Consider the following 22,118-nt stretch of genomic DNA (forward strand, 5'->3'; position numbering starts at 1 on the left):
CTCCATGCTCCCTCGTCACTTGTGATGAGATAGCATGGAGCCGACTTCCCGGCCAATCAGGAAGCCCGGGCAGCATGTAATGACGCGCTACCCGGCTTTCTGATTGGCTGGGAAGCCGGCTTCATGCTCCCTCGTCATCTCATGACGAGGGAGCATGGAGCCGGCCTCCCGGCCAATCAGAAAGCAGGTCGCCGCATCATTACACGGCGCCCGGCTTCCATGATTGGCCAGCAAGACGGCTTTGGCTGGGTACCGGAGGAAGACCGTTCCTGGCTGGAGAGGCCCCTTGGGGTGACAGGCTGGACATGCCGAGGTGAGACGGGACAGGCTGGGACGGCTTTCTTCGCCGGGTGGCGAGTCATTACACGCTGCCCTGCTTCCCGGCTACTCAGGAAGCCAGGTGGAGAGTCATTACACGCCACCTGGCTTCCTGAATGGGACTTCCGGTACTCAGTAATTGGTATCGGCGAGTACCGAAAAGAAATTATCGTTACTCGTACTCGGTACCAAAATACCGGTATCGGTGCATCCCTAGTGCTGACCAATGAGAAGCGCTTGAAGAAGCACGGTCAAATACGGTTTTGGTTCAAATAATTTTTTGTATCAGGGCAAGTATAATTATGGATTGAGTTACAGTTCTTCATAATTATAAACAAACTGCCCTAAAATCCTCAGTCTGTATAGTTTAAAAAAAAAATTTCAAATGTCTCTAAGAAAAAGTATCAGTAATTGGTATTTGCAAGTACCTGAGGGAAGGTACTTGGTCTTGAAAAAATGATATTGGGACATCCCTAATATTAATAATGGAACATTGTAATGTCTTTATTATATTGTAAAGCGCTGCACAAACTGTTGGCGCTATATAAAATCATTAATAATAATAATGATTATTATTATTACATAATGCCATCAGAGACTTGTAGAATGCTATTTAATTAAAACATTCCATTTGGAATTAAATATTTACTGTTTGAATTTGGTTTGAGAAAAAATCTCCATTCTGCTCCTTTAAATTCTTTTCATCACTACGGTCAAAAATGATCAGCGGTTCACTTCCCCCATTAGCTGTTAAGGTGCCCACACACCTTACGATGATCGTACGATAATCGCGGGAAATCCTGCGATCGTACGATAATCGCAAGGTGTTTGGAAGGCGTGCAACCGTTTCTACTGTACGGTCGCACAACCTTTGTCTTACGAACATGTTTGAAAACCCGCCGAGAATCGTACGATTTTCGGCTGGTTTGTGGCATGATCGTAAGATAATTGCCGCAAGCACACTGCCCGTTCAGAATTGCGGTCATCGTAAGCCCGCCCCTCATCGGGGCTGGCTTGCGATTATCGCAAGTATGATCTGCCTGTCCAAGATGGGCAGATCGTACGTTTTTTTAATGACCTTACAACCATCGCAAGACTAAAGCTTTTTGATGGTTGTCAGGTGTGTGACCACCTTTAGAAAATCAAACACATTTCTTTGAATTAAATTCTACTGGTGTGTGGGGTCAGCTTTAGACCCAAATCAAGAGGCACAAAGGAAAGTCTTTTCTAGCTAATAAACGTTAAATAGCATTATAGGGGCTCCTGTTCTACGTTAAAATAACTGACAGGTTTGACAACTGAAATCAAAACTTTTTTTTAAGTTTTGGATAAAGAGAGGGTTATAATCCGTCAGTTTTTTATGCCACCTATGTCCAACTAGGGAGACTTCCCTTACCTTCCTGTCCAATAGCCACAACAGGATGGGAGAGGAAAATCCTTGGGGGCTCACCAGAAATAAGTGTCCTTGTTGGAAGACTTCCCGTCTATTCCTGTTCTGGTGACAACCCAAAATTTGGGACAGTCACCAGGACAAATAGAGAGCGTGAATCTTCCTAAAGGAGTCACATACAGCCTGACAGGGGCTCTAATCCCTCCTCACTCTATCCAAAACAAAATAAATAGCTTCAGTTATACATTAAACCACAAACCTTGCTAATGGGAGATAAAAAAAAGTTGCAGCTAGTCTGTGCTCATGACACAGATGGGCAGATCTGCAATCACTCATCAATCTTATAATGGATGTGTCTGTCTTTGGACTTCTTTAGGTGGCCATACACTTTACAACCAAAATCGTAAGATTGTCGGCTGGTTTTCTAGCATGCTCCTTAGACAAAAGACGTGCGACCGTAGAAACGGTTGACCGTCTTCATTCACAATGCACGATTCTCGTACCATCGCAGGATTTCCCGCGATTCTCGTACGAGAATCGTGCAGTGTATGGGCACCTTTAGAAAGTTCCCCAATTTCTAAGAATTTATACAGATTGCTGCCAAAAAAAAAAAAGATGACATAAAAGTACACTATGCTTACATTGAACAGCAGAGCAGTCACAGGTGTGAATCGCTCCAGGTGTATTAAACATAACATATCAGGGAGGTGTCCTTCCCTCGCCCCAACAAAGAACAGCCTGCAAAGCAAACAAGAGGGGGGAAAAAAAAAGAGAAGATAGTCAGTAAAAGGGATCATTGTACCAAAAACAATATTCTACTCTGCTGACTGCATGTGGTTACTACTTGTAATAGTAGTATTAAAGAAGAAATCCAGGCACAGAATCTTACCCCTTGCAGTGGGGCTACCCCGGCACTGCAAGGGATAAGCCCTTATTTTGTCTAGCTAAAATAACAGATATACTCCCCTAAACTGTGATCCCAACAGGCAGCTAGACCGGTCCCTGCAGGAGGACAGAGGTCTACTTCACCGCTCCAGCAATGGCATCTCCCTCGGCATCCTCACGTCCCATACATTGTATTGGACCTGATGACTCACGGGACCTTAGACTGCAGAATTGGAGGGGAAGTGAGGCTGAAGGGATCGGTCTAAGAGCCAGGCGGGATCACAATTCAGGGGAGTAGAACATTGTTATTTTAGCTCCCTTTACCCATATCTTCAAAATGACAAACACACCTTTAGAAATGTTTAGTAATGACATCTACAAGCACGTACTTCTAGATAATTGCCGGCTTTATATTCTTTGCATACCTTATTTCTCTTTTCTTCCCAATTCTTCTGACAGTGGCCATGATTACTAAGGGCAGGTTACCAGATCTCCCTTTACTTCTTGAAAATCTGGCACGTGACTAGGACATGTGACCATGCACATATCTCAGAGGAGGAAAATGAGATTTCGCAGCAATGCTCTGCTGATGACAAGGCAATCACAGTGTGCATTGCTTTGACAAACTGAAGTCATTTTTCCATTTCAAAACAGGAAGTGAATGCTCTGCAAGTGTAAGTATTTCAAAATCACAGCATTTTACACCTGACATGCCTATGTTATTATTAATCATTATAAATGGAGGGATGCATTGGTGGAATTTGATTTTTGAGTGTAAATGTCGGCTTTAAGATTTTATTTGTCCAGAGCTCTTCTTTAGAGTAAGCGTAAACCCAATACTAGTGCTTCATATAATCTTTAACATGTTAATGTGAATTCAAAAGTAATTTTACTTTTTTAAATCAGCAGCTTCAATAAAATAATCCCTGCAGGTACTGTCATTCCGATCCTTGTCCGGGCACATCCTGTTACAATTGTGCCCTTGCATTGTCACCCTGCCACATGCGTTGCCAGAGGAGACTATAAGCAGCTGTGTCTAGGCTCATTGGGTAGGCATGTTCTGCCACCGTCTGTATTAGGAAGCCAGTCCACAGCAATCATATACAGTTGCTTCCCGAGTGAGTGCATGAAGAGAGGAAGTGGCTGCAAAGTGCATGCAAGACATTAACAGCACTAAGACCCAAATAAGAATTAAAATATGAAAACAGTGTTTTATAAAAGGAACATTGCAGTTGTTTTCGATGCACTGTGTTTTAGCAAATTTAATGTCATCCTGTTAATGTTTAGATGTATTCTTATTAGATGTATTCTTATTAGAGGTGTCTTTTACCATACGCCGGCTGCATACTGCAACCCACCACTAGTGTCAGGAGAGTAAATCCACAAGCATTCATAACAGTAGCTAGTCATTTGAACACTTCACAACTAGCCAAAGCATGCAAGCTGGATAAAGATTGTCTGACCACTAGCTGCAGCATAAACAATGGACTCAATACAACATAAGAGTGTTCAGCTCATAATTCACTTCTGCTGTATGTACGCCACCACTAAATATGACATTTATGACTAGAGCATATCAGTACAACCTATTTGGTCATGTAATTGCAGGCCCACAGATGTCAGCATGGTGAAATACCTGTACTCCATCTCAACAGCAGATCATAGGAGCCTTGTCATAGCATTGAGGAAGCCTTGAAACACAGATATTAAGACTCAACCTATTCAAGAATATGAGTTATGGGTCCAAACCTGGAGGCAGCGAGGATGGAGGAGTTGAGACCACCGAAACAGGAAAGTGCCACAGCCAAGGGGATTGTCCAGCTAAATATGCCATACACCAGATCGGCAAAAGTCTTGGATGGAGGAAATAGATAACAATGTATAAGACAGTTTGACAGAAACATGACAGATTAAACCAAAAATTAGAACACATTAATATGTAAAAATAATCCATCATGGTGACTAAAGATGACCGGAACTTCTCAAAAAGGAGACAGACTGGGGGGGGGAGTGTTTACATTTGCCTTTGATGCATCACATGCATGGAATGTTTCATTTGGATTCAAGTTTATGTAGCATATCCACATCTTCCATATTTTTTTAGTTACGTGTATGCTTTGCTGATGGCAATTTTCATTAACTCAGCTGTCACAGAGGCAAGCAGCTATGAAAAACACCCACATTTTAACAAGTGCACAGTCAGTTCATACTACAAGACTATGGATGTATATGATCCATTGCTCATTTTACCAGCACATTCCATTAAGAAGTTGGAACTCTTAATCCTTACATTATACTGCACACTAACTACACAATTATCTTCAGTACGCTCCATTCAAAGTAACTTCAATATCAGATACTCTTACAAACCCTTCTGGCAGTGAAATGAACTTGTGTCTTGTAAGATGCCACTTTACTAGTTCGGTCTTGCAAACAGTGCTGGACATATTTCAGCATTTCGTTAAAGAAATAGGGACATTGCTACAGGTTTTATCTGGTTTGCATACTTTTAAATACAGAAATTTGCCCCAGGTTTGAACAAATCTCTCTAACTAGATAGCCGATTCACAAGTAACAATTATCACTCCCTTGAGTGGCGGATCACCCAGCGTACATACTCCTCCTGTGTTAAGGAATCACTATGAATGCCCGAGGTTGGCCACAGACAGACAAATGTCTCAATGAGAAGTAACTGTAGCGAGACCTCTTCCCATCATGGCTGGCATCCCAGATCACCCGGACCCAGTACAATTTTCTCCCCGAGAGTGGATGTGGCACACATGTAAAAAAGAAAGTTGTTGTCTAGTAATACAGAGATTTTCTCATATGTTTGACGCTCTCATTACAGCACATAATTAATCCCTGTGGAGTCTGATGGTGATGCCTGAATATGTTGATTCAATTAGTTTAAAAAAAAAAAACCTGAGTGCCTACATAACCGTCTGAGTACGAGTGAATTACTTCCACATCCTACGTTTGGGTAAACTATACATATACTGGATTGGAAGGCATCATACTAAGAAATCTTATCAGCTCACTGAAACCAAAGTTTGAAAACCATGGCTATTTTTTGCAGTGTGCAAGTCTGAATGAAGCAGTAAAGTAAACCTTCAGTGAATGATGTAAACATTCTAAATTAACAATGCTGCAATAGAGCAGACACCCTGAGATGCCAGTATAACCCTGACATCTGCCATAGCCCCTCAAAGTGCCTATAAAGGAAAGTAAAGCATGACCAATCCAGATGGTTGACACCTTCTCAAAACCTACAGACCATATAGATATGGGACAAATAAAATGATCACATTGGGACTACATACTGTACATGCTCATTTGGTTCAGTTGGCATCCTTGAGCCACTATGCAAATCACAAAACTTCAGAGCAAATATCTGTCAGTTTTAAAACTCACATATACACTAAGGCAGGGGCCGGGGAGCCAGGTAGCCAATGCTCCTTAAAAATTACAATCAGCAATGATGCTGGCTTCTAAAAAAAACAAAAAATCCTGCTGACTCCTGAATTGGACACTCTGGCACCTGAATTCCATATTGATATGTCCACCCCTGCTCAAAGGCCTCATGAACATGGGCTATCTAGGTCCAGGAACAGGTTCCTACAGCAAGAATCTGCAGATTCTTGTGGCTAGAATCACAAGTGGTACAAAGCAATAACAGGCTGTCAAGAGCCGCAGCTATCCTCCTCTATTTACATGCATCCCTGAGGAAAGGTGCAGTGTCGGCATCCCTCTAGTAGTAGTTGACCCTTAGGGAATATCTCACCAAAAATGAAATCCCTATTACAAGGGATGCCAAAGATTGTACTTCTATCTTAGTGAAAACGTCTGGGGAAAACCTGTCAGCCAATCACAGAAGCAGAAGTGACATTTCTGTGGGAGTTTTGTACACCAACTGTGTATAGAACACCTCCAGGGCGCCATATTGAATTTTATTTTTTGATAGATTTAGAACATTGCAGCGGCTCTAGTTTTAAATGGAAAGGTCATTTTTAAGATCATTAAATTACAAAATGGCCTTTGCAACAATTATATTTTATATAATTTTTTTCAATTTGTTTTTTAAAGAAGAGTTACCCTTTATATAATTATCGCTGCAAAATCTATAAATAGGTTATATAATAGCCTAACAAATATCATCTATATCTAAACCAGACATCATTGGATTTAGTCTAAAACCATCTAATATGCCTTATTCTATTTTTGCAATTTTAGGGCATGAATTTCTGAACAGCTCCAAAAAAATAACAGCTGAATTCTGATTGGCTGCTAGGCAACACCTCCCTTACTTTGTGTGTGCATCATTCAGGATTGTATTGGGGGGGATCTCTAAAAATCACTCTGTATTTGATTTTTTGTGGTAAGATCACCATCACACAAAGGGCTACTCACCACAGCCACTGCATCGCTGGCAATAACTGCATTGAAGTCTAGTACTGTGTAATAAGCCACATTGGTGAGAATATAAATGATGGTAACAATGGGCATAGAAATACCAATAGATAATGGCAAGTTCCTGAAAAAGAGATAAATGTGCATTAGTAATAGTTCACACAATACTAAGCACTTCAGAGAATCTACAAAAACACAGATTACTTTGTCGCCATGTCTCTAACCTCTACACACAGAATGACGGATCAGAAATTCTAGCTCCATGTGCTGCCATGACTGCTCAGAATTTCACAGCTGATGTTGGAGCGAGCTGGCACAGACCTCACAATGAGTCTCTATCATGAAGCAACACATGTTATTAGGTTCTGATGGAAGCACACATTCCCTGGCTCATATTACCACATACCAGTTCCATAGCAGCGACTCGGTTTAGCTGTACAATCCAAAAATGAATACGCAGCATGGGCCAAAAGAAAAGCAGCTTCCATCGGTGCATAATTACATAAGGGCCGCTGGGGGAAGGAGTGAAGGGGAGCACTATAGGAGCACTTAATGACAGCTCTGAATCTCCTGGGGCTACGGACATCATATCCTAGATGGCGGTGCCCAGCAGTAGCCTCAGAGCTTTTGGATGTCCACACAAGGGAGGATATAACAGTTAAAGCAGCTCAGTGCACACTAAAAAAAAGAAAAGAAAATAAGGATGCACGGATACTAGTATTGGTGCCAATATCGTGCATTTTCACAAGTACTCGTAAAAATGCCCCAAAACCAAGTGCCGATACCGGCACTTTCAACTTTTAAACTGAAGCCAGTGCTGTAAACCACAGCGCCGGTTTACAGGAAGGCTGTCGAGGTCCCCAACAAGCGGGGGACCTCAGCAGCCCTCCTATGAACTGTGGTGCCCTTTTACAGCGCCGGCTCCACATCTCCTTCCTGGAACCATGCTGCCTGCAGCCGCCCACAAGACCAACTGGACCCTGGTAAGAACCCGCACAGACCGCCCAAGACCCTCCGCTGGAGAAATAAGGTCGGAACCCGTAACAGCACAAAGTATGTAGCTTCATATTATTCTGCATTGTTGTATAATGCATTGCTGGTATTTGTAGTCCTCTATAGCCAGTGCCATTAGGCATTGTTGTATAATGTATCACTGAGATTTGTAGTCCTCTATAACCCAGTGCCATTCTGCATTGCTGTATAAATCAAACTCAGGATCAAAATAATCTTCCAAGAGGACACTATAATTACTTCATTTCATAAGGCAACACCTAGTTACTATGCATTTCAAGTTTTCATACAAATAAGCATGCTTAATCTGTCACACCTTTCCTTTACCTCTACCAGGTATCTTGATCCAGATTAAATAAGGCCATGACTCTTAAAAAGCCTCGTCAGGTGTCTAATCGAAAGGCTCCCTGCACTATAAAAGAGTTAGACTTCTCCAGCAGCCTTTGTCTCCTACCTCCTTCCTGTTTCAGCACTGCAGCTGTCATCAGTCTTTACAGCCATTATTACTTTCTGGACTCTGCAGTGATGTAGAGGTCGGAGGTTTGTAGCAACAAACAGTTGGGGCACAGGTATCGGACACTCCGGGAAGTGTCCAGTGCTGTAAAAACTGATTGAGGCTGCAGGGCTGGGGGGGAGGTAGCAGTAGGCACACAAAAAAAGAAAAATTTGGTTGGTAAATCATTTTTTACTTTACTAAGGGTGATATTAAAGACAGGACAACCTATTACATATCTGAAGGGCATTTTTGCAGAAGTGACAAATTACACTGTTAAAGTGAACTGCCACCTAGCCCTGAGGTGACCTATTCTAAATATGATTGTTACCTTTCTGGGTTCTTAATTTCTTCTGTGACATAGTTTAGTGTGTCCCAACCGGAATATGAGAAGAGGGCGGAATACAGAGCTAAAGATATGTCACCAGCGTCCCATGATGACCCAGCAAATGAATCCTCAAAGTGCTTAGTGTAGCCTGGGGAGACAAATCACAGTACAAAAATAAGCAGAAAGCTAACTTGTGATTCTCACAGCTCATCACATGGAATGAGATATGGGAGTGCTTTTGTTATATTGTACATCCACTCCGACATTACATTTGTTACCCAGGCATGCCCAATTTATATTTACTGCAAAGCAAATTTGATGACACAGCCCCCCCTTCTACCTTGAGGGAGAAATGGACTCTAAAAGTTTTGGGGTGTGTACATTTGCCTTTGATGCATCACATGCATGGAATGTTTCATTTGGATTCAAGTTTATGTAGCATATCCACATCTTCCATATTTTTTTAGTTACGTGTATGCTTTGCTGATGGCAATTTTCATTAACTCAGCTGTCACAGAGGCAAGCAGCTATGAAAAACACCCACATTTTAACAAGTGCACAGTCAGTTCATACTACAAGACTATGGATGTATATGATCCATTGCTCATTTTACCAGCACATTCCATTAAGAAGTTGGAACTCTTAATCCTTACATTATACTGCACACTAACTACACAATTATCTTCAGTACGCTCCATTCAAAGTAACTTCAATATCAGATACTCTTACAAACCCTTCTGGCAGTGAAATGAACTTGTGTCTTGTAAGATGCCACTTTACTAGTTCGGTCTTGCAAACAGTGCTGGACATATTTCAGCATTTCGTTAAAGAAATAGGGACATTGCTACAGGTTTTATCTGGTTTGCATACTTTTAAATACAGAAATTTGCCCCAGGTTTGAACAAATCTCTCTAACTAGATAGCCGATTCACAAGTAACAATTATCACTCCCTTGAGTGGCGGATCACCCAGCGTACATACTCCTCCTGTGTTAAGGAATCACTATGAATGCCCGAGGTTGGCCACAGACAGACAAATGTCTCAATGAGAAGTAACTGTAGCGAGACCTCTTCCCATCATGGCTGGCATCCCAGATCACCCGGACCCAGTACAATTTTCTCCCCGAGAGTGGATGTGGCACACATGTAAAAAAGAAAGTTGTTGTCTAGTAATACAGAGATTTTCTCATATGTTTGACGCTCTCATTACAGCACATAATTAATCCCTGTGGAGTCTGATGGTGATGCCTGAATATGTTGATTCAATTAGTTTAAAAAAAAAAAACCTGAGTGCCTACATAACCGTCTGAGTACGAGTGAATTACTTCCACATCCTACGTTTGGGTAAACTATACATATACTGGATTGGAAGGCATCATACTAAGAAATCTTATCAGCTCACTGAAACCAAAGTTTGAAAACCATGGCTATTTTTTGCAGTGTGCAAGTCTGAATGAAGCAGTAAAGTAAACCTTCAGTGAATGATGTAAACATTCTAAATTAACAATGCTGCAATAGAGCAGACACCCTGAGATGCCAGTATAACCCTGACATCTGCCATAGCCCCTCAAAGTGCCTATAAAGGAAAGTAAAGCATGACCAATCCAGATGGTTGACACCTTCTCAAAACCTACAGACCATATAGATATGGGACAAATAAAATGATCACATTGGGACTACATACTGTACATGCTCATTTGGTTCAGTTGGCATCCTTGAGCCACTATGCAAATCACAAAACTTCAGAGCAAATATCTGTCAGTTTTAAAACTCACATATACACTAAGGCAGGGGCCGGGGAGCCAGGTAGCCAATGCTCCTTAAAAATTACAATCAGCAATGATGCTGGCTTCTAAAAAAAACAAAAAATCCTGCTGACTCCTGAATTGGACACTCTGGCACCTGAATTCCATATTGATATGTCCACCCCTGCTCAAAGGCCTCATGAACATGGGCTATCTAGGTCCAGGAACAGGTTCCTACAGCAAGAATCTGCAGATTCTTGTGGCTAGAATCACAAGTGGTACAAAGCAATAACAGGCTGTCAAGAGCCGCAGCTATCCTCCTCTATTTACATGCATCCCTGAGGAAAGGTGCAGTGTCGGCATCCCTCTAGTAGTAGTTGACCCTTAGGGAATATCTCACCAAAAATGAAATCCCTATTACAAGGGATGCCAAAGATTGTACTTCTATCTTAGTGAAAACGTCTGGGGAAAACCTGTCAGCCAATCACAGAAGCAGAAGTGACATTTCTGTGGGAGTTTTGTACACCAACTGTGTATAGAACACCTCCAGGGCGCCATATTGAATTTTATTTTTTGATAGATTTAGAACATTGCAGCGGCTCTAGTTTTAAATGGAAAGGTCATTTTTAAGATCATTAAATTACAAAATGGCCTTTGCAACAATTATATTTTATATAATTTTTTTCAATTTGTTTTTTAAAGAAGAGTTACCCTTTATATAATTATCGCTGCAAAATCTATAAATAGGTTATATAATAGCCTAACAAATATCATCTATATCTAAACCAGACATCATTGGATTTAGTCTAAAACCATCTAATATGCCTTATTCTATTTTTGCAATTTTAGGGCATGAATTTCTGAACAGCTCCAAAAAAATAACAGCTGAATTCTGATTGGCTGCTAGGCAACACCTCCCTTACTTTGTGTGTGCATCATTCAGGATTGTATTGGGGGGGATCTCTAAAAATCACTCTGTATTTGATTTTTTGTGGTAAGATCACCATCACACAAAGGGCTACTCACCACAGCCACTGCATCGCTGGCAATAACTGCATTGAAGTCTAGTACTGTGTAATAAGCCACATTGGTGAGAATATAAATGATGGTAACAATGGGCATAGAAATACCAATAGATAATGGCAAGTTCCTGAAAAAGAGATAAATGTGCATTAGTAATAGTTCACACAATACTAAGCACTTCAGAGAATCTACAAAAACACAGATTACTTTGTCGCCATGTCTCTAACCTCTACACACAGAATGACGGATCAGAAATTCTAGCTCCATGTGCTGCCATGACTGCTCAGAATTTCACAGCTGATGTTGGAGCGAGCTGGCACAGACCTCACAATGAGTCTCTATCATGAAGCAACACATGTTATTAGGTTCTGATGGAAGCACACATTCCCTGGCTCATATTACCACATACCAGTTCCATAGCAGCGACTCGGTTTAGCTGTACAATCCAAAAATGAATACGCAGCATGGGCCAAAAGAAAAGCAGCTTCCATCGGTGCATAATTACATAAGGGCCGCTGGGGGAAGGAGTGAAGGGGAGCACTATAGGAGCACTTAATGACAGCTCTGAATCTCCTGGGGCTACGGACATCATATCCTAGATGGCGGTGCCCAGCAGTAGCCTCAGAGCTTTTGGATGTCCACACAAGGGAGGATATAACAGTTAAAGCAGCTCAGTGCACACTAAAAAAAAGAAAAGAAAATAAGGATGCACGGATACTAGTATTGGTGCCAATATCGTGCATTTTCACAAGTACTCGTAAAAATGCCCCAAAACCAAGTGCCGATACCGGCACTTTCAACTTTTAAACTGAAGCCAGTGCTGTAAACCACAGCGCCGGTTTACAGGAAGGCTGTCGAGGTCCCCAACAAGCGGGGGACCTCAGCAGCCCTCCTATGAACTGTGGTGCCCTTTTACAGCGCCGGCTCCACATCTCCTTCCTGGAACCATGCTGCCTGCAGCCGCCCACAAGACCAACTGGACCCTGGTAAGAACCCGCACAGACCGCCCAAGACCCTCCGCTGGAGAAATAAGGTCGGAACCCGTAACAGCACAAAGTATGTAGCTTCATATTATTCTGCATTGTTGTATAATGCATTGCTGGTATTTGTAGTCCTCTATAGCCAGTGCCATTAGGCATTGTTGTATAATGTATCACTGAGATTTGTAGTCCTCTATAACCCAGTGCCATTCTGCATTGCTGTATAAATCAAACTCAGGATCAAAATAATCTTCCAAGAGGACACTATAATTACTTCATTTCATAAGGCAACACCTAGTTACTATGCATTTCAAGTTTTCATACAAATAAGCATGCTTAATCTGTCACACCTTTCCTTTACCTCTACCAGGTATCTTGATCCAGATTAAATAAGGCCATGACTCTTAAAAAGCCTCGTCAGGTGTCTAATCGAAAGGCTCCCTGCACTATAAAAGAGTTAGACTTCTCCAGCAGCCTTTGTCTCCTACCTCCTTCCTGTTTCAGCACTGCAGCTGTCATCAGTCTTTACAGCCATTATTACTTTCTGGACTCTGCAGTGATGTAGAGGTCGGAGGTTTGTAGCAACAAACAGTTGGGGCACAGGTATCGGACACTCCGGGAAGTGTCCAGTGCTGTAAAAACTGATTGAGGCTGCAGGGCTGGGGGGGAGGTAGCAGTAGGCACACAAAAAAAGAAAAATTTGGTTGGTAAATCATTTTTTACTTTACTAAGGGTGATATTAAAGACAGGACAACCTATTACATATCTGAAGGGCATTTTTGCAGAAGTGACAAATTACACTGTTAAAGTGAACTGCCACCTAGCCCTGAGGTGACCTATTCTAAATATGATTGTTACCTTTCTGGGTTCTTAATTTCTTCTGTGACATAGTTTAGTGTGTCCCAACCGGAATATGAGAAGAGGGCGGAATACAGAGCTAAAGATATGTCACCAGCGTCCCATGATGACCCAGCAAATGAATCCTCAAAGTGCTTAGTGTAGCCTGGGGAGACAAATCACAGTACAAAAATAAGCAGAAAGCTAACTTGTGATTCTCACAGCTCATCACATGGAATGAGATATGGGAGTGCTTTTGTTATATTGTACATCCACTCCGACATTACATTTGTTACCCAGGCATGCCCAATTTATATTTACTGCAAAGCAAATTTGATGACACAGCCCCCCCTTCTACCTTGCTAACCATATTCAGATGCATAAGCAAATGGTGTGAAGTCCTTAGAGGACCTATTGTTTAAAACAAAAATCCAATGTCTGCCAGCTCTTCAAAACTCAAACAGTAGCAAAAGGCACAAACTACTTATCATGGTGGGCTGCTGCTCTGAGATACCATAGCAGGGAATCACATGACCAAATGACTAGAAATCAGTCATATGATCTCTACTGCAGGGAAGGGTCAGCTAGTGTGAACTCTGAACCTTCCACCTTTCTATTTCAGCAAAGATGAAATAACCAAGTGCATATGGTCAAGCAATGCTTCGTCAGGGGATCTCAAATAAGCAGTTACCTCTGCTACTGTTTACAAGTTACAGGTTACGTCTGCTTTCAAAAGGTTCCAACACCATAAGCCAATGTGCTTCAACTTGCATCCCTTAGTGCGTTGAGGCACGTTGCATTAGGCAGCCCATTCATTTTGGGTGTGCCTTCATCCTTTAGACTGCATAAGGGGAGATCGGCACGTACACAAAGCAGTCCTGGCTTGCAAAAAGTTGTTGCATCATGCCATCACTATCATTACCCATCACTATCTCTTTGCGTTCCAAGCAAAGTGATGCAGTTGAACACCTATTTTGGAAGTTCTGCCTCTTCTGGAAGAGGTGTCACTTGGCAAACAGGCTGCTGAAAAGCAGACGAACGATCCTCTACCTGGGGACACCTCAGGTGTTGGGAGTGCCAGTACATACACTACCCAAGGCGAAAGGATGCCTGGGGGACTGGCATGGTATAGTGAAGCTCCCACCACAGCCAATCGTGCTGTGGGTGCCATTATTTTCTAATGGCACCCATTGCGCCGGGCGGACTGCATGGTTTTCCGCAACGATTCCACCCGTGCAATTGAACAAAAGCCGTGCATCGCGTGTCTCACAAAAAAGGTACTTCTTTTTTTAAGCGATTGCCGCGCGGATGTAACCCATTGAAATCAATAAGGCTGCGCAGCAACCTCTGCGTGCACTAGCACACGATCGCAGGTCCCGGGTGTTGCTCAGGTCTTAACATAGCCTGAAACTCCTGCCACATTCCCATATTACCTTTTGCAGCATCACCAGGTAGGAAAAAGCCTGTGGACCATCAGCAATATATTGATTAAGAAGTGCATTTCTAGGCCCCACTCTTGAAGCATCTGCCCCATGCTGAAATCCACACAGACTTCTTTTACATAATATCAAGTGTGAATGCTGGTGGCATTCTTATTATGGAGACACCAGTCTGATGTGCTCAGCTAGTATCCTGCAGGTGAGGAAAGCCACAACAAAAGCAGCACTTTACTGGAAACACAGAAGAGGATAAAAGCAAAAATCGAGGACTCTTACCTTGGCACAGTTTAACAATGCCCGTTATGATGATTGCAATTAATGCAATGACTTTGGCGTAAGTGAAGAAATCTTGAACCCGTGTCCCCCATTTCACATATGCGCAGTTTATAAAAGTGATGAGACCTGTAAGGGAGAGTTCACATTGTCACAAAGAAAGCCAAGCATCAATTTACCCAACATGCAGAGAAAATATTCACAATCATGCAGAAGACTTAGGATGAGCTGTCAGCAACTCGGCACAGATTATTCAGCTCAGAAGGATAAACCGATCTGCTGGGGAGTCCGAGTATGTGTGTATGTCTGAGTTATATATAGCTGGTAACATACCAGTACTCACTGACAGACAGACTACATAGTTAGTCTGGTTAAAAAAAATTATTTTTTAAATAAAATAAAAAAGAAGGTTAATCAAGTTCAAGCAGAGGAAGGCAAAAAAACACCTTTAAAGCATGGTTCAATTGTGTTCTGACTGGAAAAAAAAAAAAAAAATCCTTCCTGATCCCATAAGGCGATCGGATATTCCCTGAATTAACAATGTCATTTCTTCAGTTGTAAAATGTTAATATCTAGTAACATTCTCTGCATTGAGGAATGCATCCAGATTTGTTTTAAAGCAGTTAACTGAGCTAGCTAGAACTAGTTCCTGAGGAACTATATTCCACATTTTCAAAGCTCATATTGTTAAGAATCTTTTCCTCCAGACCCAAAGAGTGCCCCGTGTCCTTTGCAGTGACCTTTAAGTGAATCATTTTCTTTATAAGCTCACTATATGGACCATTTATGTATTTATACATTGTGATCATGTCCCCCCTTAATCGCCGCTTCTCCAGAGAGAACAAATTCAGATCAGATAATCTTTCCTCATAGCTGAGCTCCTCCATGCCTCTTATCAGTTTAGTCGCCCTTCTCTGCACTCAACATCCTTATGGTAGCGCTAGCCCTGCAAAGACATCCCAGAAAGCAGCACTCTAAAACTAATAGGAGATCTGTGATATCCATGTTACAGGTCAAACCAATTATCTCAGAAGCATTTAGAAAAAGGAAGACCATCAGCTACTAGTGCTGTATATGCGAAACCACAAGCAAGACACCCCAAATAGTTCACTGTGGAGCACCCCAATACAAAAACACCCCCCAAAGTGTACCTCTCCAGAAAGCAAAACGAAGATGTCCATGTCACACTAAACAAATCCAGAATTTTGAAAAATGACCATCTTCTGAAGCCCAATATGTAAAGCCGCAGGCACCGACACCCCATGTCTATTACCATGGAGCACCCCAATACAAGGACAACCCCCATAGATCTTCACTAAAGATAGCATAACTAACAGCACTGACCGCCAATGTAATGGAGGCCTATACACTGACTGCCAATGTAACGAAATAATTCACAATGACCGCCAATTTAACAGAGGTATATACCATACATATACTTAAACATTAACCTTTTTCTTGCAGTCTTCAGGCTGGTTTTGTTTCCTTAGCAGCAATGGTGGGTGGTACTTCCTTCATTACATGGAGTGCCATGCAGTCCAAGAGTACTGTGAGCCCTAAGGAAGGGGGTGGTTTGCATATCAATTACCCGCACGATTTACATATGAATGGATCGCTGCTCATTGATATGCAAATACCGACCTCCCATTCATATGTAAATATCTCATCCAGTGACCGCTTCAGGGACAGTGCAGGCTTCCAGCAGGCTCCGGAGAGAGCACACAGCAGAGGGAGCTGGGGGCGGGGCTCAGACTATAGAAGACTGAAGCTCTGAGCCCCGTCCATACTGCTGCTCCTGTGAATGGGAGGTGTTTTTCTGTCCTCCCCCACCAGTGCCATTAAGAAAACCCCACTATATGTTTACATAGTATTTGAGGTTGAATAAAGACATTAGTCCATCAAGTCCAACCTATTAGGATCTCATTCTAGGAGTACCTGTACCCCTGTATATTACGGTCCCTTAAGAAATCGTCCAAAAGTTTCTTGAACAATTCCACATTATTTGCTGAAATCACCGCCTGTGGCAGTGAGTTCCAGACCCTAACTGATCTTACTGTGAAGAACCCCCTTCGCCCCTTGTGCTGGAATTTTTTTTCCACCAATTTTAGGTGGTGGCCTCTAGTTTTTGTAATGGAGTTAATTTTAAACAGTTTATCGCTAATGTTGCTACCACCATTGAACATTTTGTACATGGAAATCATATCACCCCTTAATCTCCTCCTGTTTGTTTGTTATGTGCTCCCATCCACACAGCAAACATTAAAAAAAATAAAAATAAATGTATTGCGTACCCTTTAGATGTTTTATTTGGTGAAGGCCTTTGGGCACACTGCAGGCTACTCTGAGCAATTGAAAAGTTAAACTAGAGGGCCAGACTGAGCTTCCTCTCATTTGTGTCAAAGTCTTTCACCCTTTTGTTAGGTCAGACAAAGTTCAGATCCAGTTTACAACTGATAATGAGATCTGACAGCACAGTACAAAAGGGTTAATTAGTATACATTCCTTCCCCCAGCCCCCTACTTAAGATTACATTTGGGGAGGGGGGGGGGGCTGGGAAAAATTTTATTTGGGGAGGGGGGGGGGCTAGGTAAAATTTGTAAGCACGTATAAGGGCCCCATTCACACCTATATCTTTAGGAGCGATTAGGGATTCCTGTGTTGGGAACATGCGTTTTCCTGCAGCAGGAATCCCTAATCAGCTGTTTACATGCAGCAGCTGTCACCCGTTCAATTTAATGATTAGATGTCAGCACATCGCCTGTAATCTTATCACATACAGCATTTAGGAATCAATCACTCACTCTGGACACATCGATTGTGGATTTCAAATTATATTCCATGGTGCCTGTTCACACCTAAGTGTAGTTTTACTTGAAGCTTGTCCCTCCAAAAAGTACATGAGCTTCTTATGGGGTAGATTCAGACATTTTTGGCCCCAATAGACATCAATGGAAGCACCTGAAAAATGTACACCCATGTGAGGATGCGACTGTAACCTAAAGCAGAACTGAAGCCAAACCTTTTTTCTTCGTTTTGAATAGTGTAAGGAAGGGTTATAACCCTTCTGTCTCCCCCACCCCCCCCATGTCTCATTGGGTATATTTCCCATCACTTCCTATCAAATAGCAACAACAGGAAGTGAGTGGAAATCCTTTCAATGTGTGGGAAATCCCTGGTGGTCAGCAGGGTCATCAGAACTAGTGTCCACATTGGAAGATTTCCCATCTATTCATATTCTGATGACAACTCAAAATTTGGTCAGTTTTGGTCACCGGGATAAATAGAGGATAAATCTCCCTAGCAGGGGCACAGACCGCAATACAAAAAATGACAGGAGTTCTAATCTCTCTCCACTCTATCCAAAACTACAAAGAAACTTACACGTCATTAGGATAGGAATATCTGTATAGTCATCTCTTCTGTTCTCTTACCCACTTTCAATGCAATTATGCTGATGAGAAAGGAACCTCATTCACACAGGGAGTGTTGCCCTGCACAGTGACTTAAGACAATATTTTATGGGTTTCCCACAAGTTAAGATTTTGTCATATGAAATTTTTAGAAAAATGAAACAATACATACAAAATTACGTACATACGCAGGCAGCAGCAATGAGTCGGGAGGCCACGTACGGAGGTTCACAGGTGGGGAAGACAGGCTGTACCAGGTAGTTGGCAAAAGTGATGGCAATGACTGCTTGGCTAGTGGGTTCTATGATGAGCAGAGAAGTCCACAGTCTGATGAAGGCCACAAACCCACCAAAAGCCTCAAGGATATATGCATAGCTTGCACCTGACTTTGTAATTGTGGTACCAAGTTCCGCATAGCACAGAGCTCCAATCACTGAGAAAATACCCCCTACTGTCCAGAGGACTAATGATAACCCATAAGAGGCTGAATAAATGAGCACTCCCTTAGGAGACACAAAAATCCCTGAGCCAATCATGTTGCCCACAATAAGACAGACCCCGTTGAGCAGCGTGATCTCTTTCTTGAGTTGCATGGTGTCCGGAGGACTGTCTGAGTCCGTGCTGGATTTTTTTGTAGCATCTCCAGGGCTAGAGGAAGTGAGAGGCACCGCCTGGCCTTCCATCTCATCCATGATGAAAGTCCAAAGTGTCTGAAATCAATCTGGAAAGAAAGAAAAATAAAATTAATTAAAAAGTCAACCTATTATTTTTAAATATATACAATATGAGAAATTAAAATATGGAATGCTTTAAAAAGTTTACAGGTATTACTTGTAATTATGTTGGTCTATAAAAAGGTAGCCACCTTTAATTCCACACATACTGTGAATCCTATTTTACTGACGTGCTATGGATGTCTTTTGCTTCCCAGTACACCCAAGGGACTGGAGTATGTGAGAATCCCAGGAGGTCAGCAGATTGAGACAAATAAACACCAGGCCTGGCACCCACAATCATTTGACAGGTAAAGCTTCCAAGATTACACATCTTCATTATTCAAATGTGTGATCATAAATGAACCTTCCATCATCAATACTACAATGTGTAACCTTAACTGCCCAAAGAACGTCATCCTACAACACTTGCAGTTGGCTCAGTTCTTCATTGAAACAATTATGCCCAAGATCAAATTTCATGCAACCTGTTACATGAAAATGTGTCCTATATCGTTAAAGTGTATGTCAAGCCAATTTTGTTTGTTTTTTAAATTTAGTTTTGGATAGAGAGTTGGGAAGGGTTCAAACTAGGAGGTGCACCGAAATTAAAATTTTAAAACCAAAACGAAACCGAAATGAAAATGTCGGGCCGAAACCGAAAATGTTTTTTAAAAATATATATTATTATTTATTTTTTATAAACTTTTACAATTTGTTTATTTTATTTTTATTAAATATTTTTATTTTCTTATTTTACTGTCGGGGCTCTGGGGAAATATTAGGGGTCTAAACAGATTCCTGATATTTCCCTGTTAAAATAAAAAGAGATTGAGAACGCAGAGTCCTCAATCTCCTTTTCTGTATCCCGTTATAAATAAACAGGAATCCTCTCTACTGAGTGTTCCTGTTCATTTATAACATGAGGAGATAGTGTGTTTATCATGTCCACAATCAAGAATGAACAGCAGGTGATGTAGATCACTTCCCATTCATTCATACCTGAGGACACAGTAAGCATACTCTGGCCTCAATTCTTTTTGAAACACTCGGCAATCACTGATCGCTGAGTGTTTGCACCAGCTCTCCATCCTGGATCGGCAGTCACAGGAGGCTGAGCGAGCGGGGTGGGGAGCTCGATCTGACAGCTGACTCCTCCCCTGCACCGCCGGCCAGCCTCCTGTGACAACGCTGGCTGTCTCCGCCCCCACACCACTCTCCTGATCTGTCACAGGAGGCTGAGCGGTGCGGGGAGGAGAGACACCGGCCGCTCACCGCGCTCTCCTCCCTCAGCTGCCTGTGACACTTTCTCTCCTCCCCACTGGGATACAGAGCAGCACCCAGTGGGTAAGAGAGAAAGCACGGATGCACCGTTATTTCAGCAGAAAAATTGCACTTTCGGCATTTTGCCTAAAGTGCCATTTTCGGCCCATATGTTTCGGCGGCCGATATATCGGTGGATTCCTAGTTAAAACCAGTCAGTTTATCTTTTGCTCCTGTGTCACATTAGGCAGACCATCCCTCACTTCCTGTCCCAGACATTCCCAGTGGAAGGCTTCCTTTACCTTCTTTCAGGTTACCATCCATGCATGGTCATGAATGGTTGCTCATTGCAGTATCTTGCAGAACAAAAATATAAAAACGCGAAAATTAAGCAGGCTGCATTTTTTCCTTGTGCAGTGTAATCCAACGCAGAGGATACAGTGTATTGTCATGTACTTCAGTGCGTTGCAGCAGACATGTGTTTTTAGGGTGTGCCAGCCTCCCATTTAAATGGCGTGCAAAACACGAAACATGCTTTACAGTGATTTAGAACTGGAGCACAATGATGTAATATTGGCCCTTAGGCTTCACACCTACGGTATGTGTTGTGGTAACACAAGTGTTAGTGCATTGTGGTGTTATTCATTTTTTAAAAACACCCCCTTGCATCTGCAATACTTTGTAACGCACTACTATGTGTTGTGGTGTGTAGACAAAAATACTGCAGGTATGTTTACGTTTGATTGCAAAAGGAAATGCACAGGTTTGAATAGGCCCTTAAAAAAAATTTTTAGGACTTCCCCTTACTTTCTGTCTCGGCGACAATGGTCAAAAGAACAAATAGAGGGGTGAATCTTTCCCAGCAGGGACACAGAACATGACAAAAGAGTTTCACCCTTCTCCCCACGCCATCCAAAACCAAAAAGATGAAGCCTTGGAGCTTGTTCACATATTATACATTGACCTGCATTAATCTGACTGAAACAATTGTGTTCTATGTGCCTTGCACACAATGCTGTAATGAGGTGTGTTGCATAAAAATGCAGACTCCTGGGTTTAGTGTCACTTTAAAAGTAATAAAGCCAGCGGATCAGCAGGACAGCCAGACAACTAGCATTTCAGGAGGAGGGGTTAGCATTGGAAGCTTCCAGGTTTCTCTTAGGACAGGTTTCCTTTTAGGTAAAGCTTGAGATTTACCTAAAGTAGAATGAAAGTCTCTTTTGGCATATATCTACGGCTAGTAAGCAGTAATGTAGATATATGCCCCATGCTAAGAAAGAAAAAGAAAGAAAAAAGACTTGTTCCAGCGCCGCTCGCTACCGGCTGAATAACTCCCATTTCCTTAACGGCTGTGAAAGAGGAAGTGTGCGGGTGCATGCGCAGTAGAGAACACCGAAGGGGAAAGGAGAAAAGGAAAAATGAAAGTGAATAGACGCACTCAGGCAGCTGGGAGAGCGCACATGGGTCAGACTCCGTGGGACATGAGGAGTATGCGGTGGATCAGAGACCGGCACCAGCGCTGGAGGGAATGTTGGAATCGAGTGGAAGGAAGAAGGAAGATTGCATCAAGAGGCATCAAATAAGGTAAGTGCTTATAGCAGCAT

At 42.2% G+C, this 22,118-nt stretch overlaps 1 protein-coding gene across 1 annotated transcript in view; it reads right to left on the reverse strand.

The window, feature by feature from the left end:
* SLC7A6 (solute carrier family 7 member 6) overlaps positions 1–22,118 on the reverse strand; it is a 36,300-nt gene that overhangs the window by 5,956 nt on the left and 8,226 nt on the right. Inside the window, exons 2-7 of the mRNA XM_018566371.1 lie at positions 18,723–19,259; positions 15,132–15,257; positions 13,438–13,582; positions 11,603–11,726; positions 4,343–4,446; positions 2,350–2,446 (exon numbers count right to left, since the gene is read on the reverse strand). Coding sequence (XP_018421873.1) covers positions 2,350–2,446; positions 4,343–4,446; positions 11,603–11,726; positions 13,438–13,582; positions 15,132–15,257; positions 18,723–19,230 — 1,104 coding nt within the window. The 5' untranslated portion in view covers positions 19,231–19,259. The remainder of the gene's footprint in view (positions 1–2,349; positions 2,447–4,342; positions 4,447–11,602; positions 11,727–13,437; positions 13,583–15,131; positions 15,258–18,722; positions 19,260–22,118) is intronic.

This window comes from Nanorana parkeri, unplaced genomic scaffold, assembly GCF_000935625.1.
Source record: "Nanorana parkeri isolate BGI_ZX_2015 unplaced genomic scaffold, ASM93562v1 scaffold943, whole genome shotgun sequence".
Taxonomy (NCBI): Eukaryota; Metazoa; Chordata; class Amphibia; order Anura; family Dicroglossidae; genus Nanorana; species Nanorana parkeri.